Below are 15,879 nucleotides of genomic sequence, written 5' to 3' on the forward strand. Positions count from 1 at the left end.
TCTGACCACACTGTCAGAAACAGATTCCATGAGGGGGGCATGAGGGCCCAACGTCCTCTAGTGGGACCTGTGCTCATAGCCCAACACCGTGCGGCTTGATTGGCATTCACCAGAGAACACCAGAATTGGCAGGTCCGCCACTGGTGCCCTGTTGTTTTCACAGATGAGAGCAGGTTCACACTGAGCACATATGACAAGCGTGAACAAGCCTGGAGACACTGTGGTGAATGTTATGCTGCCTGAACATCATCCAGCATGACTGGTTTGGTGGTGGCTCAGTGATGGTCTGGGGAGGCATATCCTTGGAGTTTGCACAGACCTCCATGTCATAGCCAACGGTACCCTGAGTGCGGTTAGGTACCAGGATGAAATTCTCAGAGCAATTGTCAGACCTTATGCTCATGCATTGGGCCCTGGATTCCTCCTGTTTCCGGAAAATGCCCAGCCTCATGTGGCCAGAGTGTGTAGGCAGTTCCTGGATGACGAAGGCATTGATGCGATTGACAGGCCCTCTCGTTCCCCTGACCTAAATCCAACTGAGCGCCTTTGGGACATTGTGCATCTTCACATCTGATGCCGCCAAGTACTGCCACAGACTGTCCAGGAGCTCACTAATGCTCTGATCCAGGTCTGGGAGGAGATCCCCCTGGACATCATCTGCTGACTCATCAGGAGTATGTCCAGACACTGCCGTGAGTGCAAACAGGGAGGCGGGGACCATACACACCACTGAGTCACATTATGAGCTGCTGTGATAAAATTCACATAAGTTGGATCAGCCTGTGATTTCAATTTCTTCCTTTGATTTTCAGTGAGATTTTGGATCCATTTCCATTGACCACTATTGCGAAGTGTGATTTAAGTGTTCCCTTAATTTTTTTGAGCAGTGTATTTAAAAATATGAACTCATGACAGGTTGGACCATCTCCAACCACCATCACCAACCAGGCAGACAGGTTGAAGCATGCAGGATGGAGTGATGTAAGATTATTTTTCATTAGAGGTGCAGTCACTGTTCTAAACCCACCCACATTATAAAGCCACTGGTGCAAGTCAATACAAGCCTTTCATGAAACTCCCGACAGAGCAATGGGTTTTTTTCCCCCAGGACTTCTTTATTGTGCTGTTGACGACCCATTGCTGCACTGCTTTAGGAGTTTATCATCTACAGGTATGAGAATACATTCACTTTCTAACTGCCTTTAGTAAAAAACAATGTTTGACAGAAAACAACAGGCGGAAAAAGACTGAGAAAACAAAAGGAAACAGTACCTGACCTGTGATATTCAGTTCATGTTGGCAGTGTTTTAAATAGACATAGATTCAAATATGTGGTCATTCTGGAGGCTGTTGGATGTGATCCTGTTGATTTGTTGTGTGTTACTCAAAAGTCTTTAGTCTACCTTCATTTGTGTCACAATGTGGCCGAGAGAGCAAGTCCAAACAAAGGTAGCTAAGATGATGAAATAGTTGGAGATAGGCTGGTGTAAATACTGTGGGAGTAACTGGGGAATGAGGAGTAAGTGAACAGGTGGAATTAAAAGACAGATGACTGGAAATCATAGGCCGAGGGGAAGTGAGAAGTGGCTGATGACAGACAGAGGGGCATACTGAGCATGAAGCAACTGAGGCAGCCTTAGCGACACTAAAGTAAAACAAAACTGAAAGTAGGATTTGTTACAGGAAATTGTTTGACTGCATTAGTCTTGATTTACGTCAAACTGAGTGTGTATATAATATATACATATATGGGCAGTGAGACACCATGCACCGTATACAAACAAGCAGTTTCTTACACTAAGCTAAAATGAATGGAGTGCTCAGAACTTCAGTAAATAACATGAATGCTAACCCACCATGGGATCAAAGTTTATTCTGGCATGCTGATAGACGCTGATAGTCAATTTACTTTTAAATACATGTTGTAGCTGTACCTTAAAGTTAAACGCTATCCCTGTAGAGCATTTATATGCTTGTGATGTTCTCACCTCTGTCTTATCTTTAGATAATGGATCCAATGAATTCACTTGAGACTGCAGACACTCAGTCACAGCCTGCTATCCCACTGTCTCCCTTTGTATACGTTCCTCCCACCCTGAGAGATGGTGAGTGTTACCATGTCTTCATCAGCTACAGCAGCACTGACTACCAGTGGACCCACTCCCTCATCAACCAGCTGGAGTCCTGCGGCCTGCAGGTGTGCTACCATGAGCGTGACTTCACTCCCGGCCGCACCGTGTTGGAAAACATGTCCGACTGCATCCAGGAGAGCCAGAAGGTGCTGCTGGTTCTCAGCCCAGAGTTTGTGAGGAGCCGCTGGTGTCTCCTGGAGGCCAACATGTCTCTGTTCAGAGACTGTCTGGAGAGGAAACCCATGGTCCCAGTGCTGCTGGAGCCAGGAGTCTCTGTTCCTCTCCACCTCTGCCACCTCACCTACCTGGAGGCCAGCGACCCCGACTTTAAGAATAAGCTGCTCAAGGTGCTCTGCACCCCCAACCAGCAGCTTCAAGGGTCCACTGTGATGCCCTTCCAGCCTCCCTCTATCTACAACGGGAAGGCCCTGCAGCCTCTGACAGCTGTCAATGAGGAGAGACTCCACAAATGGGACTGTGGTCAGTTCAGTGACATGGAGGTGCCAGATCAACTGCGTCTGATCATCGAGGACCAAGAGAAATACAGAGAGGCTGTGAGGATGATCAACAATGTCTCTCAAAATAAAGTAAACCCACTCTGGAATGTAGTTGTGCTGTTTATTATGTGTATCTGTACCCTGTTGCTTTGCCTTGAATTTATTAAATATTCATACAATGACAAGAGCAAAACTCTTGTGGAAGTCACTGCTTCTTGTGCCTGGTGTGCTACAATGGGGTTTGTTCTTCAGATTTGTCTCTGGAAAAAGAATAAAGTGAAGTACATTGTTACGGAGATGCAGAGAGCTATAGGCCGGGCAAACATAATCCTCTGTGAGGAGAAGGTGTTAATGGGCTGTTGCTCAAATTCAAAAATCTACCTGGTGTATGTTTCTCTGGACGGTTGCAAACAAGAGTTTGCAGAGATATTTTCTGAGCAGGAGGGTGCTGAGGAGATGTTTCAAAGAGCTCTGCTCTTCTTCTCATCAGGTTACACCTGCTGCCTTGCTAAAAAACACTTTCCCTTTCCCCAGCCCAGCTCCACTGGTCACCTGGAGGGAGGGGTGTGTTTCTGTCAGTACGTCTCTCAGCAGCTGAGTGCAGATCAGTGGGAATAGAGGTGTCCACATGTGTGTCTCTACTATTTGGTAAAAGCTCAGCCAGTCAACATGAACTGTCTGAGCTCATAGAGCCACTGAGAGCCATTAAAGGCACAGTTACCTCATGTATTTTAGAGGCCCTCAGAGATCAGAAAGGACGCTGTCTCTTTAACAAATCTGAAGCGGAACAGTGAGGATGTTTTTCACTCTGTGTTTCCTGGGTTTACTTCACGTTCTTGCTTGTGCACCCAGTGTGATCACTCTTAATTTTATTTGCTTGATTTTAACTGTATCATGAACAGGTATGAATGTACATTTCTGTGTATTGTTTGTTGTCCTTTTAGTGTGATTATAGTTTTCATTGTAACAAACAGCAGTAGGATTCTGTTGTTCTTTCCAGCAAAATCAATGGAACTATGAAAACTAACGTGTCCTGAAACTTTGTTTTCATGAATTCACTTCACTGATGAACATTTTAGTCTGTTTTGTAGACATTTCATGTTTTTGTATATATCATGGATCCTTAATACTCTCAGTCACATTGGGTTTTAGCTTATTTGAATACTTCTATATACTCTATGTTTGGAGCAGCACTGAGTTATTTGAATACTTATTATTCTGCTATGAGTGAAGTTAAATCACACTGTTTAGACTTTGGGTGTTGCTATACCTAAAATCAACTGAGAATCTTTGCTGTCTGTGTTTTATTTTGCAGTATACTGTTTCATTTGTGATCATTAAAGTGACAGAGTTAATGTCTGCCACAAACCTCTGTTTTAAAATCCTTTGGTCCGTAGTATATGTGGGAATATCAGGATGACATTTAGGAGCTTATATCTGTGTTAAATTTGACTGTATTTGTAATGTAAATAAACTGGACAAGATATAAATGTGCTCCTGGATGTCATGAGAAAGGAACTACCTGTGAGAAAAGGACACTTTTGAAAAAGGTGATTTGCTTCAGTTGAGAATGATGTGTTTTTCTAAGCCGGGAACCTTTGGGTGTTACAAGCCCCTAAACTGCTCTTTTCAAAGAAGCATGCTGATCAGATTAGCAGTGTTGACATGAAATAACAAAGTGTTTTCGTCCATCTGAATTAAAGTTTGGTAACTTCTAAAATTATATTCATTCTACTTCTTTCACCCTCTCAGAACACAGAGCTCCAAAACCACAGTGTATTCATAAAAAAAGAAATCATAAGGACTTTACTTACACGTGTTGAATTATTTTCCAATTTATTATTCAAAGTACAATGTTGTTGAATTTACATCATATAGGACTTTAAGGAGTTATGCTGAGCAATAGCGTGACCTCTGAATGTTTTTTAATGACTCTGGGAGCTATGCTAACAAAGGTTCAGGGTGTCCTTGAGTGCTTTGAAAGGCGCCAGTAAATAAAATGAATTCCTATTATTATTATGAAAAATTACCACATGAAATCTTTGAGAAGAGATGCCTACATTTCTAGATCGCATTTTCTTCTCTGTTCAGTTTCTTTTTTTAGATAATGGATCCAATGAATTCACTTGAGACTGCAGACACTCAGTCACAGCCTGCTGTCCCGCTGCCTCCCTTTGTATACGTTCCTCCCACCCTGAGAGATGGTGAGTGTTACCATGTCTTCATCAGCTACAGCAGCACTGACTACCAGTGGACCCACTCCCTCATCAACCAGCTGGAGTCCTGCGGCCTGCAGGTGTGCTACCATGAGCGTGACTTCACTCCCGGCCGCACCGTGTTGGAAAACATGTCCGACTGCATCCAGGAGAGCCAGAAGGTGCTGCTGGTTCTCAGCCCAGAGTTTGTGAGGAGCCGCTGGTGTCTCCTGGAGGCCAACATGTCTCTGTTCAGAGACTGTCTGGAGAGGAAACCCATGGTCCCAGTGCTGCTGGAGCCAGGAGTCTCTGTTCCTCTCCACCTCTGCCACCTCACCTACCTGGAGGCCAGCGACCCCGACTTTAAGAATAAGCTGCTCAAGGTGCTCTGCACCCCCAACCAGCAGCTTCAAGGGTCCACTGTGATGCCCTTCCAGCCTCCCTCTATCTACAACGGGAAGGCCCTGCAGCCTCTGACAGCTGTCAATGAGGAGAGACTCAACAAATGGGACTGTGGTCAGTTCAGTGACATGGAGGTGCCAGATCAACTGCGTCTGATCATCGAGGACCAAGAGAAATACAGAGAGGCTGTGAGGATGATCAGCAATGTCTCTCAAAATAAAGTGTGGTGGCGCCCACTCTGGCTTAGAGTACTGATCTACATTGGAGGTGTAACATTTTTTTTACTTTTGGTAGCATTTTCTATGTATATGACAGTTTTATTTACTTCGTTCCACGATTTCCAAGTCAGATACACTACAGGACAATGCGTGCTCATTATTGCTAGTTTCTTCTGTGTTCCAATTGGGTTGATTATTCACATTGGTCTCTGGATGAATGATGATGAGAAGTACATCATGAGAGAAATGCAGAGAGCTATAGGCCGGGCAAACATAATCCTCTGTGAGGAGAAGGTGTTAATGGGCTGTTGCTCAAATTCAAAAATCTACCTGGTGTATGTTTCTCTGGACGGTTGCAAACAAGAGTTTGCAGAGACATTTTCTGAGCAGGAGGGTGCTGAGGAGATGTTTCAAAGAGCTCTGATCTTCTTCTCATCAGGTTACACCTGCTGCCTTGCTAAAAGGCACTTTCCCTTTCCCCAGCCCAGCTCCACTGGTCACCTGGAGGGAGGGGTGTGTTTCTGTCAGTACGTCTCTCAGCAGCTGAGTGCAGATCAGTGGAAATAGAAGTGTCCACATGTGTGTCTCTATCATCTGACAAAAACTTGCCCAGTCAATATAAACCATTTGGACTAATAGAGCCACTGAGAGCCATTAAAGGCACAGTTACTTTATGTATTTTAGAAGCCCCTTGGACATCAGAACAGATGCTGTCCCTTTAAAAAATCTAAAGCAGAACAGTCAGGATGTGTTTCATTCTGTTTCCTCAATTTACTTTCCATTCTTGCTCACAGTGAGATCACTCTTAATTTTATTTGCTTGATTTTACTCTATCATGAACAGGTATGAATGTACATTTCTGTGTATTGTTTGTTGTCCTTTTAGTGTGATTATAGTTTTCATTGTAACAAACAGCAGTAGGATTCTGTTGTTCTTTCCAGCAAAATCAATGGAGCTATGAAAACTAACGTGTCCTGAATTTTTTTTTTTTATGAATTTACTTCACTGGTGAACACTTTAGCGTGTTATATAGACATTTTGTGTGTTTTTTCTTTCTCGTATAATGGATCTTTATAACTGAGGTACTTTGGGTTTTAGCTTATTTAATTACTTCCTTATACAAAAATAGGCTACTTCCTGTATGTTTGGAGCAGCACTGGGTTGTTTAAATACTGATTATTCTGCTGTGAGTGAAGTTAAATCACACTGTTTAGACTTTGGGTGTTGCTATACCTAAAATCAACTGAGAATCTTTGCTGTCTGTGTTTTATTTTACAGTATATTGTGTCATTTGTGATCATTAAAGTGACAGAGTTAATGTCTGCCACAAACCTAAAAATGTGTGAAAATCCTTTGTTCTGTATTATATGTGTGAATATCAGGACAACTGTTAGTAGCTTATATCTGTTTTCTATTTGACTGTATTTGTAATGTGAATGGACTGGATAAGGAATCTTTGAGAAGAGATGCCTACATTTCTAGATCACATTTTCTTCTCTCTTCAGTTTCTTTTTTTAGATAATGGATCCAATGAACTCACTTGAGACTGCAGACACTCAGTCACAGCCTGCTGTCCCACTGTCTCCCTTTGTATACGTTCCTCCCACCCTGAGAGATGGTGAGTGTTACCATGTCTTCATCAGCTACAGCAGCACTGACTACCAGTGGACCCACTCCCTCATCAACCAGCTGGAGTCCTGCGGCCTGCAGGTGTGCTACCATGAGCGTGACTTCACTCCCGGCCGCACCGTGTTGGAAAACATGTCCGACTGCATCCAGGAGAGCCAGAAGGTGCTGCTGGTTCTCAGCCAAGAGTTTGTGAGGAGCCGCTGGTGTCTCCTGGAGGCCAACATGTCTCTGTTCAGAGACTGTCTGGAGAGGAAACCCATGGTCCCAGTGCTGCTGGAGCCAGGAGTCTCTGTTCCTCTCCACCTCTGCCACCTCACCTACCTGGAGGCCAGCGACCCCGACTTTAAGAATAAGCTGCTCAAGGTGCTCTGCACCCCCAACCAGCAGCTTCAAGGGTCCACTGTGATGCCCTTCCAGCCTCCCTCTATCTACAACGGGAAGGCCCTGCAGCCTCTGACAGCTGTCAATGAGGAGAGACTCAACAAATGGGACTGTGGTCAGTTCAGTGACATGGAGGTGCCAGATCAACTGCGTCTGATCATCGAGGACCAAGAGAAATACAGAGAGGCTGTGAGGATGATCAGCAATGTCTCTCAAAATAAAGTGTGGTGGCGCCCACTCTGGGTTAGAGTACTGATCTACATTGCAGGTTTAACTTTTTTTTTACTTTTGGTAGTATATTTTATATATACGACAGCTTTATTTACTTTGTTCCACGATTTCCATGTCAGATACACTACAGGACAATGCGTGCTCATTATTGCTAGTTTCTTCTGTGTTCCAATTGGGTTGATTATTCACATTGGTCTCTGGATGAATGATGATGAGAAGTACATCATGAGAGAAATGCAGAGAGCTATAGGCCAGGCAAACATAATCCTCTGTGAGGAGAAGGTGTTAATGGGCTGTTGCTCAAATTCAAAAATCTACATGGTGTATGTTTCTCTGGACGGTTGCAAACATGAGTTTTCAGAGACATTTTCTGAGCAGGAGGGTGCTGAGGAGATGTTTCAAAGAGCTCTGATCTTCTTCTCATCAGGTTACACCTGCTGCCTTGCTAAAAGGCACTTTCCCTTTCCCCAGCCCAGCTCCACTGGTCACCTGGAGGGAGGGGTGTGTTTCTGTCAGTACGTCTCTCAGCAGCTGAGTGCAGATCAATGGAAATAGAAGTGTTCAGGTTTGGCTTTAGTATCTGATGTTTGATAAAACATGAAAATTCTCGACTGATCCAGCCACTGAGAGCCATTTAAAGGCAGTTACTTTATTCATGAGAACGAAGAAAAACGCTGTCATTTTGGAAACCTGAAGCAGAAAAGTGAGAGTGTTTTTTTCTGTGTTTCCTGACTTGTTCGTGCTCCCAGTGCGATCACTCTTCATTATATTTGCTTGATTTTACTGTATCATGGACAGGTAAGAAGGTACATTACTGTGTACTGTTTGTTGTCCTATTAGTGTGATTATAGTTTTCATTTCATTCAGTCCGCACTGATGTGTAGCCATGCCAACAAACCTACTTTGCCGTGGTTTTAAGAGCAGAACAAAGTAAAATAAACTACCATGTTGGGCGATATTGAAAAGACATGTTAATTTAGAATAGCCCCGGTGGCAGTGTCTTTCTAGTCTATGGTGCTTAGCATTGTTATAAATGCTCCTCATTGGCTCTGGGGCACCGCTCGACAACTGTGTTAGTCCCCCCGCAGTGCTCCTTGGTCATTTATTATTTCAGCGCAGCAACAGCAGCAAGTTACATGTTGCAATGCCAGACAAATCAGTCAACTCTAACTTGTCGGAGTGAGTGAATATAAAGGTCTAGACCCAGGCAAGTTCGCTGCTATATTAATGAATATAATGTCGCATACAGAACCATTTGGATTAAATGACATCCTGCATCTCAGAACAAACCACTACTGTTCAGATACTCTCTTTTAGGATGTTTTCACACTTGGTCCTTTTCAGCCCTCTAAACAGACTCAGAGTGGTGACTCAGCATTTTTTGCACATATGTGAACACTCCAAGAGAGCTCAGATCAACTCAGGAGACGGTCTGAGTTTGGTTCTCTTCAAGTCCCCAGTGCAGTTCACTTAACCTGTGCCTTGTGAACACAGAGCGCTCCAGGGTCGCTTTGCTCTTTGCCATTATATTTAGCCGTCTAGATCACATGCTATTGCACTGGGACGCTTGAAATGTACATGTACCATGTACACCTGTAACACTTGCAAGGACGCAGGATGAGGAGTAGTTTGGTCCATGGAAGATACTGCACATCTCCAGATGTGGAATGTAGAATGCATCAAGTGGCAACAGTCTACAGCACAGAAACCCTTACTGGGGATTCCCACCGAAAGCTTCATGGTCGCCTGCGGGCGCTCTGGTTGCTCTGACATCGCTCACACTGCCAGCTCCAGCAGGCACTCGCAGCAGCCAAAGGGGCGGGGCCGGGCGCTGCAGATGTGTCCATCTAGGCTGACCGGCTGTGCACTTTACAAGGATGAACAAATATACTATCATTTATGTCTTCACTATGTATTATTCATGACTTTCATTACACAATTAAAATAACGCTAATAAACACAGTCACAGTCTTTTATTATTATGATTTTACCCTCCTGTTGGCACATAGGACCACTGAGAAATGTAAATGGTGGTAAATAAGTGTGAGCTTATTTGGAGGGAAATAAATGTAGCCTATATAGCATGCAAATCTTTGGTTTCCTCTTTCACCATGGATTGCACGGAAAGGTTTTCCTCCAATTTTAAGTTCATCTGAAAGCGAGGGGCTTCATAACCACACTACAGTAACACGTCAAAGTAAAAACAAAACTATGTCAACATATATTATATCTTGGCTGTAGCATGAACAGAAAGAGGACTGAGGCCCCATCAGAGCTGAAGTCGACCAGTAAGAGAACCGAGTCTTCTTTCAAATGAACTGAAAATGTGAACACAAAAAGAACAGAGTCCCTTTTCTGTTGGTCCACTTTCAGAGGACTGAGTTCAGTTCATTTAAAAAGGACTATATGAGAAAAAACCCTCAGTGTCCTTATGTTTGTTTCCACTATTTGATAAACACTCAGTCAACATGAACTGTCTGAGCTAATAGAACCACTCAGAGCCATTAAAGGCACAGTTACTTCATTCATGTTAGAAGCCCCTCAGACATCACAACACACGCTGGCCCTTTAACAAACCAGAAGTACAACACTGACAAGGTTTTTTTCCCTCCCATTTCCTCAGTTAACTTTCAGTTCTTGCCCATCCACGCAGTACGATCACGCTTCATCACATTTGCTTGAATACACTGTATCATGAACAGGTATGAATGCACTTGTGCTGTGTACTGATTGTTGTCCTTTTAGTGTGCTTACAGTTTTTGTCTTTAAAAAGAGCAGTGGGTTTCTGTTGTTGTTTTTAACAAAGATGGAGGCATGGGAGCTTTTATGTTCCTCCTTGTCCATCCTTTTCTAGTCTTTCTTCTTTTTAGTCTGTTATCTACATGTTTAGTGGAGTTTTTTACATCATGGATCTTTATAACTCTTAGTAATGTTCAGCTTTAGATCATCTGACTACTTTTTAAAGCACAAATAGGCTACTTCCTGTATGTCTGGAGCAGCACTGAGTTGCTTGAATAATGATTCCTCTGCCGTCAGTGATGTTACATTTTCAAGACAACCTACATTTTTGGATCAGATTCACTTTATTTGTCATTTCCCTGAGTATTTACATACAAAAAGAAACAAAATACTGTTTCTCATCAGCTACACAGTGCATTAAAAAGACTAGTAATAAATTAGTTAAAAGGACTAAAAAAAACAAAAAACAAAAACAAAACAGACATCAACAAAAGATAAATAAAATAAATAAAATAAGCAACATTTTAGAGTTAGGGTTGTACCTAAAAATCAACTGAGAATATTTGCTGTCTGTGTTTTATTTTACAGTATATTGTGTCATTTGTGATCATCACTTCAGTGACAGAAGTCATGTTGCTGCAAACCTAAAAATGCTTCGAATCCTTTGTTCTGTATCACATGTGGACAAATCAGAATGACTTTAAATCTGTATTTGTAATGTGAATGTAGGAATTGAGCAAGATGTAAATATGCCAACGAAGGTCGGAAGAGAGGATGTATATTGTTTTCACAGTACATACAGGAAATAGATTTCATGACAGAGTCTAAATCACGTTAGAGAAAGGGACATTTTTCAAAAAGGGGTTTTACCCGATGATTTGCTTTATGATGTGCTTTTCTAAGCCGGCCACTTTTAGGCAATTTAAAACCCATAAAATTCTCTTTTCATAGAAACATGCTGGTCAGATTAGCAGTGTTGACATAAAATGACTCTTCTTCTGAATTAAAGTTGGATCATTTGAGTAGTTTTAAATTGTGTGTAGCATTTACATTCTGCTTCTGTCACACTCAACACACAGAGCTCTGAAAACAATACATTCATTAAAAAGCTACTATAATGACATCCCTTCATATACACAAGTTTTTAATCACTGTTTACTCCAATTTATTATTCTTCCGTCATATTTCAACTTCAAGAGAGTTAGGTGAGGAGTTATGCTGCGCAGCAGCGTGACCACTGACAATGTTTACATGCACAAAATCTTCAACTTTTTTGTCCCAATTCTAAAAAAGACAATATTCCTACCTAGCTGTTTAAATAGCTAATTAAAATGAATATTCCACTAATATTCCTGTTTACTTGCAGCCATGCATACTCCAATTAAAGTGCCCTAACATGTCGTTATATCAAAACATGGAACAGTGTAATGGCTGGAGTCACTTGTGCTATTTTAGGAGAAGAAGATATACTTTATTAATCCCTGAGACGAAATTAAATTGTTTTCCACTCTGTTGTGATAAACACACACAGGCCCAAAATACACACACACACACACACACACACACACACACACACACACACACACACACACACGCACAAACAGGACCTATACAGGCATTAAATGGAGAGATGTCAGAGTGAGGAGGCAGCCTTGGACAGGAGCCCCAAGCAGTTGGGGGTTCAGTGCCTTGCTTAAAGGCGCCTCTGCAGTGCCCAGGAAGTGAACAGGTACCTCTCCCGCTCCCAGTCCAAACCCACATTTGTTCTGGATGGGGACTTGAACCAGGAACCCTCTGGTTCCCAACCCAAGTCCCTATAGACTGAACCTCTGCCACCCCTAACAGTTTTGCTTCTTCGGTCAAAGTAGGATTTTTTTCTTAGTTTTCTGTGGGCAGCACACGTGTTCCATAGTGCAGAGTCTTCTGCTTTTATTTCTTCAACGACTTTGTGTGTCTCAGTATTTGCACATATCCAAAAACCTGTTGATAGTTGATAGACAAGAGGCAGTTCATCTCAAACTGCAGTAAAAATCCCAAATGAGATGACAGATTGTAAAAATAATAGACTTAGCAACTGCTATCTTGCTTTTATGGAGCTGAAAGTGACCATATATGAGCGAGAAGTTGGCACCGTGGACTGAGAAGACAAGGACGCTATCGGCAGACAGCCTGTCACTCAAAGCTGCTGTGAAGCTGGGGATTTTAACATGGAGGTCTGTGGGAATTGACTCACTTCTGGAGCCAGCCTCAAGTGGCCATGAGAAGAACTGCACTTTTTGGCACTTCCATGTTGGCTTCATTTTTTAGCCCCAGAGGTTGCCACTTGGCATATCTTACATGGCTGAGGGAGCTTCCACATCAGTGACCCAAGCTTGGTCCTGAGAACACTTCACCCCAAAGTCCAGTTTGCTTGATTAGCATGAACACTGTGTGCGGTCCACTTTGAAAGGTTGTCTCGAGGATGATTTATGTGTACACACATCAGGTGTGAACACCAACTGTACCAAAACACCAAAGTGGACTGCTATTTAACGCATCTACAAGGACTTTTTATCAAGTTATGGAACAGTCTCAGTTTAATACTGATGCCTTCATATCAAATGGCAGACCCAAAGACAGCTTTGCTGAGGGCCCAGCGCCCAACAGTAGAGGCTTCTGCTCTGTCAATCCCTGTTGATGACGGCCCCCAGGGCAGCGATGTCTGTCTGTGGCGCCATTTTCTACACTAAAGCACCACAAAAATGTCATGTAGATGATGACGCAAGCGTACTTAGGTATGGAACCACATTACTAATGTGAAAGCTGAGTGGCAGGGAAGTGGAGAGGTGGGGCAATGGAACTGGGGGAACTGTACGAATCATAGTACTGTGTATCTGAAAACACCCTTTTTGGAAAATGCTACATTGAGAGAAAAGCCTTATTCAGCTGTTCAAATTCTAAATATTGTCATATTTAGAATATTTGTGGTCCAGTATATTAGTTGCATGTAAACCTAGTCTTTAAGCAGTAGGATGAACTTTGAATGTGGTTTTCAATGACTCCAGGAGTTGTTCTAATGCAAAAAAACATGACCATATCAAATCTTTGAAGAAGATGTCTACATTTCTAATTCATATTTTCTTCTCTCTTCAGTTTACTCATTGAAAGTGGAGCCTCTGAACTGCAAACTGCAGACACTCAGTCACAGCCTGCTATCCCACTGTCTCCCTTTGTATGTGTTCCTCCCACCCTGAGAGATGGTGAGTGTTACCATGTCTTCATTAGCTACAGCAGCACTGACTACCAGTGGACCCACTCCCTCATCAACCAGCTGGAGTCCTGCGGCCTGCAGGTGTGCTACCATGAGCGTGACTTCACTCCCGGCCGCACCGTGTTGGAAAACATGTCCGACTGCATCCAGGAGAGCCAGAAGGTGCTGCTGGTTCTCAGCCAAGAGTTTGTGAGGAGCCGCTGGTGTCTCCTGGAGGCCAACATGTCTCTGTTCAGAGACTGTCTGGAGAGGAAACCCATGGTCCCAGTGCTGCTGGAGCCAGGAGTCTCTGTTCCTCTCCACCTCTGCCACCTCACCTACCTGGAGGCCAGCGACCCCGACTTTAAGAATAAGCTGCTCAAGGTGCTCTGCACCCCCAACCAGCAGCTTCAAGGGTCCACTGTGATGCCCTTCCAGCCTCCCTCTATCTACAACGGGAAGGCCCTGCAGCCTCTGATTGCGATCAATGATGAGGGACTCCACAAATGGGACTGTGGTCAGTTCAGTGACATGGAGGTGCCAGATCAACTGCGTCTGATCATCGAGGACCAAGAGAAATACAGAGAGGCTGTGAGAATTATCAACAATGTCTCTCAAAATAAAGTGCGGTGGCGTCCACTCTGGCGTAGAGTACTGGTCTACATTGGAGATGTAGCATATCTTTTATTCTTGTTATTCTTTTCTACAATTTTGACAATTATTTTTTGTGGTGGCCACCCTCCCTCAGTCACATACCCTCCTGCAGTATGGGTGCTCACTATTTCTGGTTTCTTCTGTGTTCCATTGGGGTATTTTATTCACATTTGTTTATGGAAGAAGGATGATGAGAGGTACATCATGAGAGAAATGCAGAGAGCTATAGGCCAGGCAAACATAATCCTCTGTGAGGAGAAGGTGTTAATGGGCTGTCGTTCAAATTTAACGAAAATCTACCTGGTGTATGTTTCTCTGGACGGTTGCAAACAAGAGTTTGCAGAGACATTTTCTGAGCAGGAGGGTGCTGAGGAGATGTTTCAAAAAGCTCTGATCTTCTTCTCATCAGGTTACACCTGCTGCCTTGCTAAAAAACACTTTCCCTTTCCCCAGCCCAGCTCCACTGGTCACCTGGAGGGAGGGGTGTGTTTCTGTCAGTACATCTCTCAGCAGCTGAGTGCAGATCAGTGGAAATAGTAACAACGGTATGGCCGTACAAATTTATGATTAAATCAATGCTCATAGCGATTCAAGACACTTTTTCTACGGATTTGTTTTTTATTATTATTATGACCCCAACATTTTATAAAGTCTACAAAGCTATTACTTTCCTGTTTGTGGCATGTTATCCATATTTTTTTCTCCACATCAAGTCACAACACAGACAAGAGGAAAATAAATGTGTAAATGTTTATTTTTGGCTGCCCACAACAATATCCATATTTGCCGCCACATAATGTTTTTCTGTATTTGGAGCTGGACAGATAAACTGCTGTTCAACTTTAGATGCTCCAATGTAAACTGCGCACCTTGCAGTCCAGCCCTGGGTCTACATTTTGCTTTCACTTGCCCTTGCAGCAGCTGCTTTTTAATCCAATCCATTGATCTGATCTGATCTGATCTGATCTAAACGGCTCCCCCTCCGCCATCAGCTACCGCCACCAAATTCTGTCAGAAACACTGTACTTATATGTTTATGTTTGACCAGTTGCATGCTGTTTCAGTTGCTAATACTTCAATAAAATGTGTAACATTACAGGCACAGTGTTTGTTTCCTTATGTTATTCATTAACTGGTAAAATGAATCCCAGAATAAATGGTTGAATGGTAACACTGACAAGAAGTCAGGGTAATCTCTTGAAAAAAATATAATATGGTGTAGAAAACTCCTTTGGGCAACACTTTTTACCTTCATAATTAGAGTACAAAACATGAATTCCTCTTGCTCACTATTAATAAAGAATCAAGTCACAATAACTTCATGTGGTAAGTTACCACTTCATAGATTATACAGTAATGAATATTAATTCACAATTACTTCATGCTGTACATTCAGTGATATGCCACCAAATAGCTGGAGCCAAAGAGACTCTGGATTTCATCAGCCTCCCTGAAAGCAGAACAGTACCTGTTCTCAGGAAAATATGAAGAAATTAATAAAAAAAAAAAAATCAAACTGGTGCCAGATGCACACATCTGCATGTCATGCACGACCCTATAGCAATCCATCTT

The 15,879-nt window shown here is 42.9% G+C and overlaps 2 protein-coding genes across 9 annotated transcripts; both read left to right on the top strand.

The window, feature by feature from the left end:
- The first annotated feature begins 1,041 nt into the window (after positions 1-1,041).
- LOC125887243 (uncharacterized) lies at positions 1,042-9,629 on the top strand. 8 transcript variants are annotated; one of them, XM_049573921.1, is made up of 4 exons: positions 1,042-1,171; positions 2,006-3,531; positions 4,721-6,287; positions 6,950-9,629. In XM_049573921.1, exon 4 carries the CDS (start codon positions 6,966-6,968, stop codon positions 8,238-8,240), a length of 1,275 nt encoding a protein of 424 aa, XP_049429878.1. In that variant the 5' UTR covers positions 1,042-1,171; positions 2,006-3,531; positions 4,721-6,287; positions 6,950-6,965; the 3' UTR covers positions 8,241-9,629. The 8 variants fall into 8 exon arrangements, 4 of the variants coding, with proteins under 4 accessions (XP_049429878.1, XP_049429879.1, XP_049429877.1 ...); XM_049573922.1 differs by lacking the exon at positions 6,950-9,629 and having other exon boundaries at positions 4,859-6,924; XM_049573920.1 differs by lacking the exon at positions 6,950-9,629 and having other exon boundaries at positions 4,721-6,923.
- A 641-nt stretch (positions 9,630-10,270) lies between these two features.
- Positions 10,271-15,400, top strand: LOC125887245 (uncharacterized). The gene is made up of 2 exons (XM_049573923.1): positions 10,271-10,387; positions 13,557-15,400. The coding sequence occupies exons 1-2, from the start codon at positions 10,380-10,382 to the stop codon at positions 14,842-14,844; spliced, it is 1,296 nt and encodes a 431-aa protein (XP_049429880.1). The 5' UTR covers positions 10,271-10,379; the 3' UTR covers positions 14,845-15,400.
- The last annotated feature ends 479 nt before the right edge of the window (positions 15,401-15,879 follow it).

The sequence above is a fragment of the Epinephelus fuscoguttatus genome, linkage group LG4, assembly GCF_011397635.1.
Source record: "Epinephelus fuscoguttatus linkage group LG4, E.fuscoguttatus.final_Chr_v1".
Classification (NCBI taxonomy): Eukaryota; Metazoa; Chordata; class Actinopteri; order Perciformes; family Serranidae; genus Epinephelus; species Epinephelus fuscoguttatus.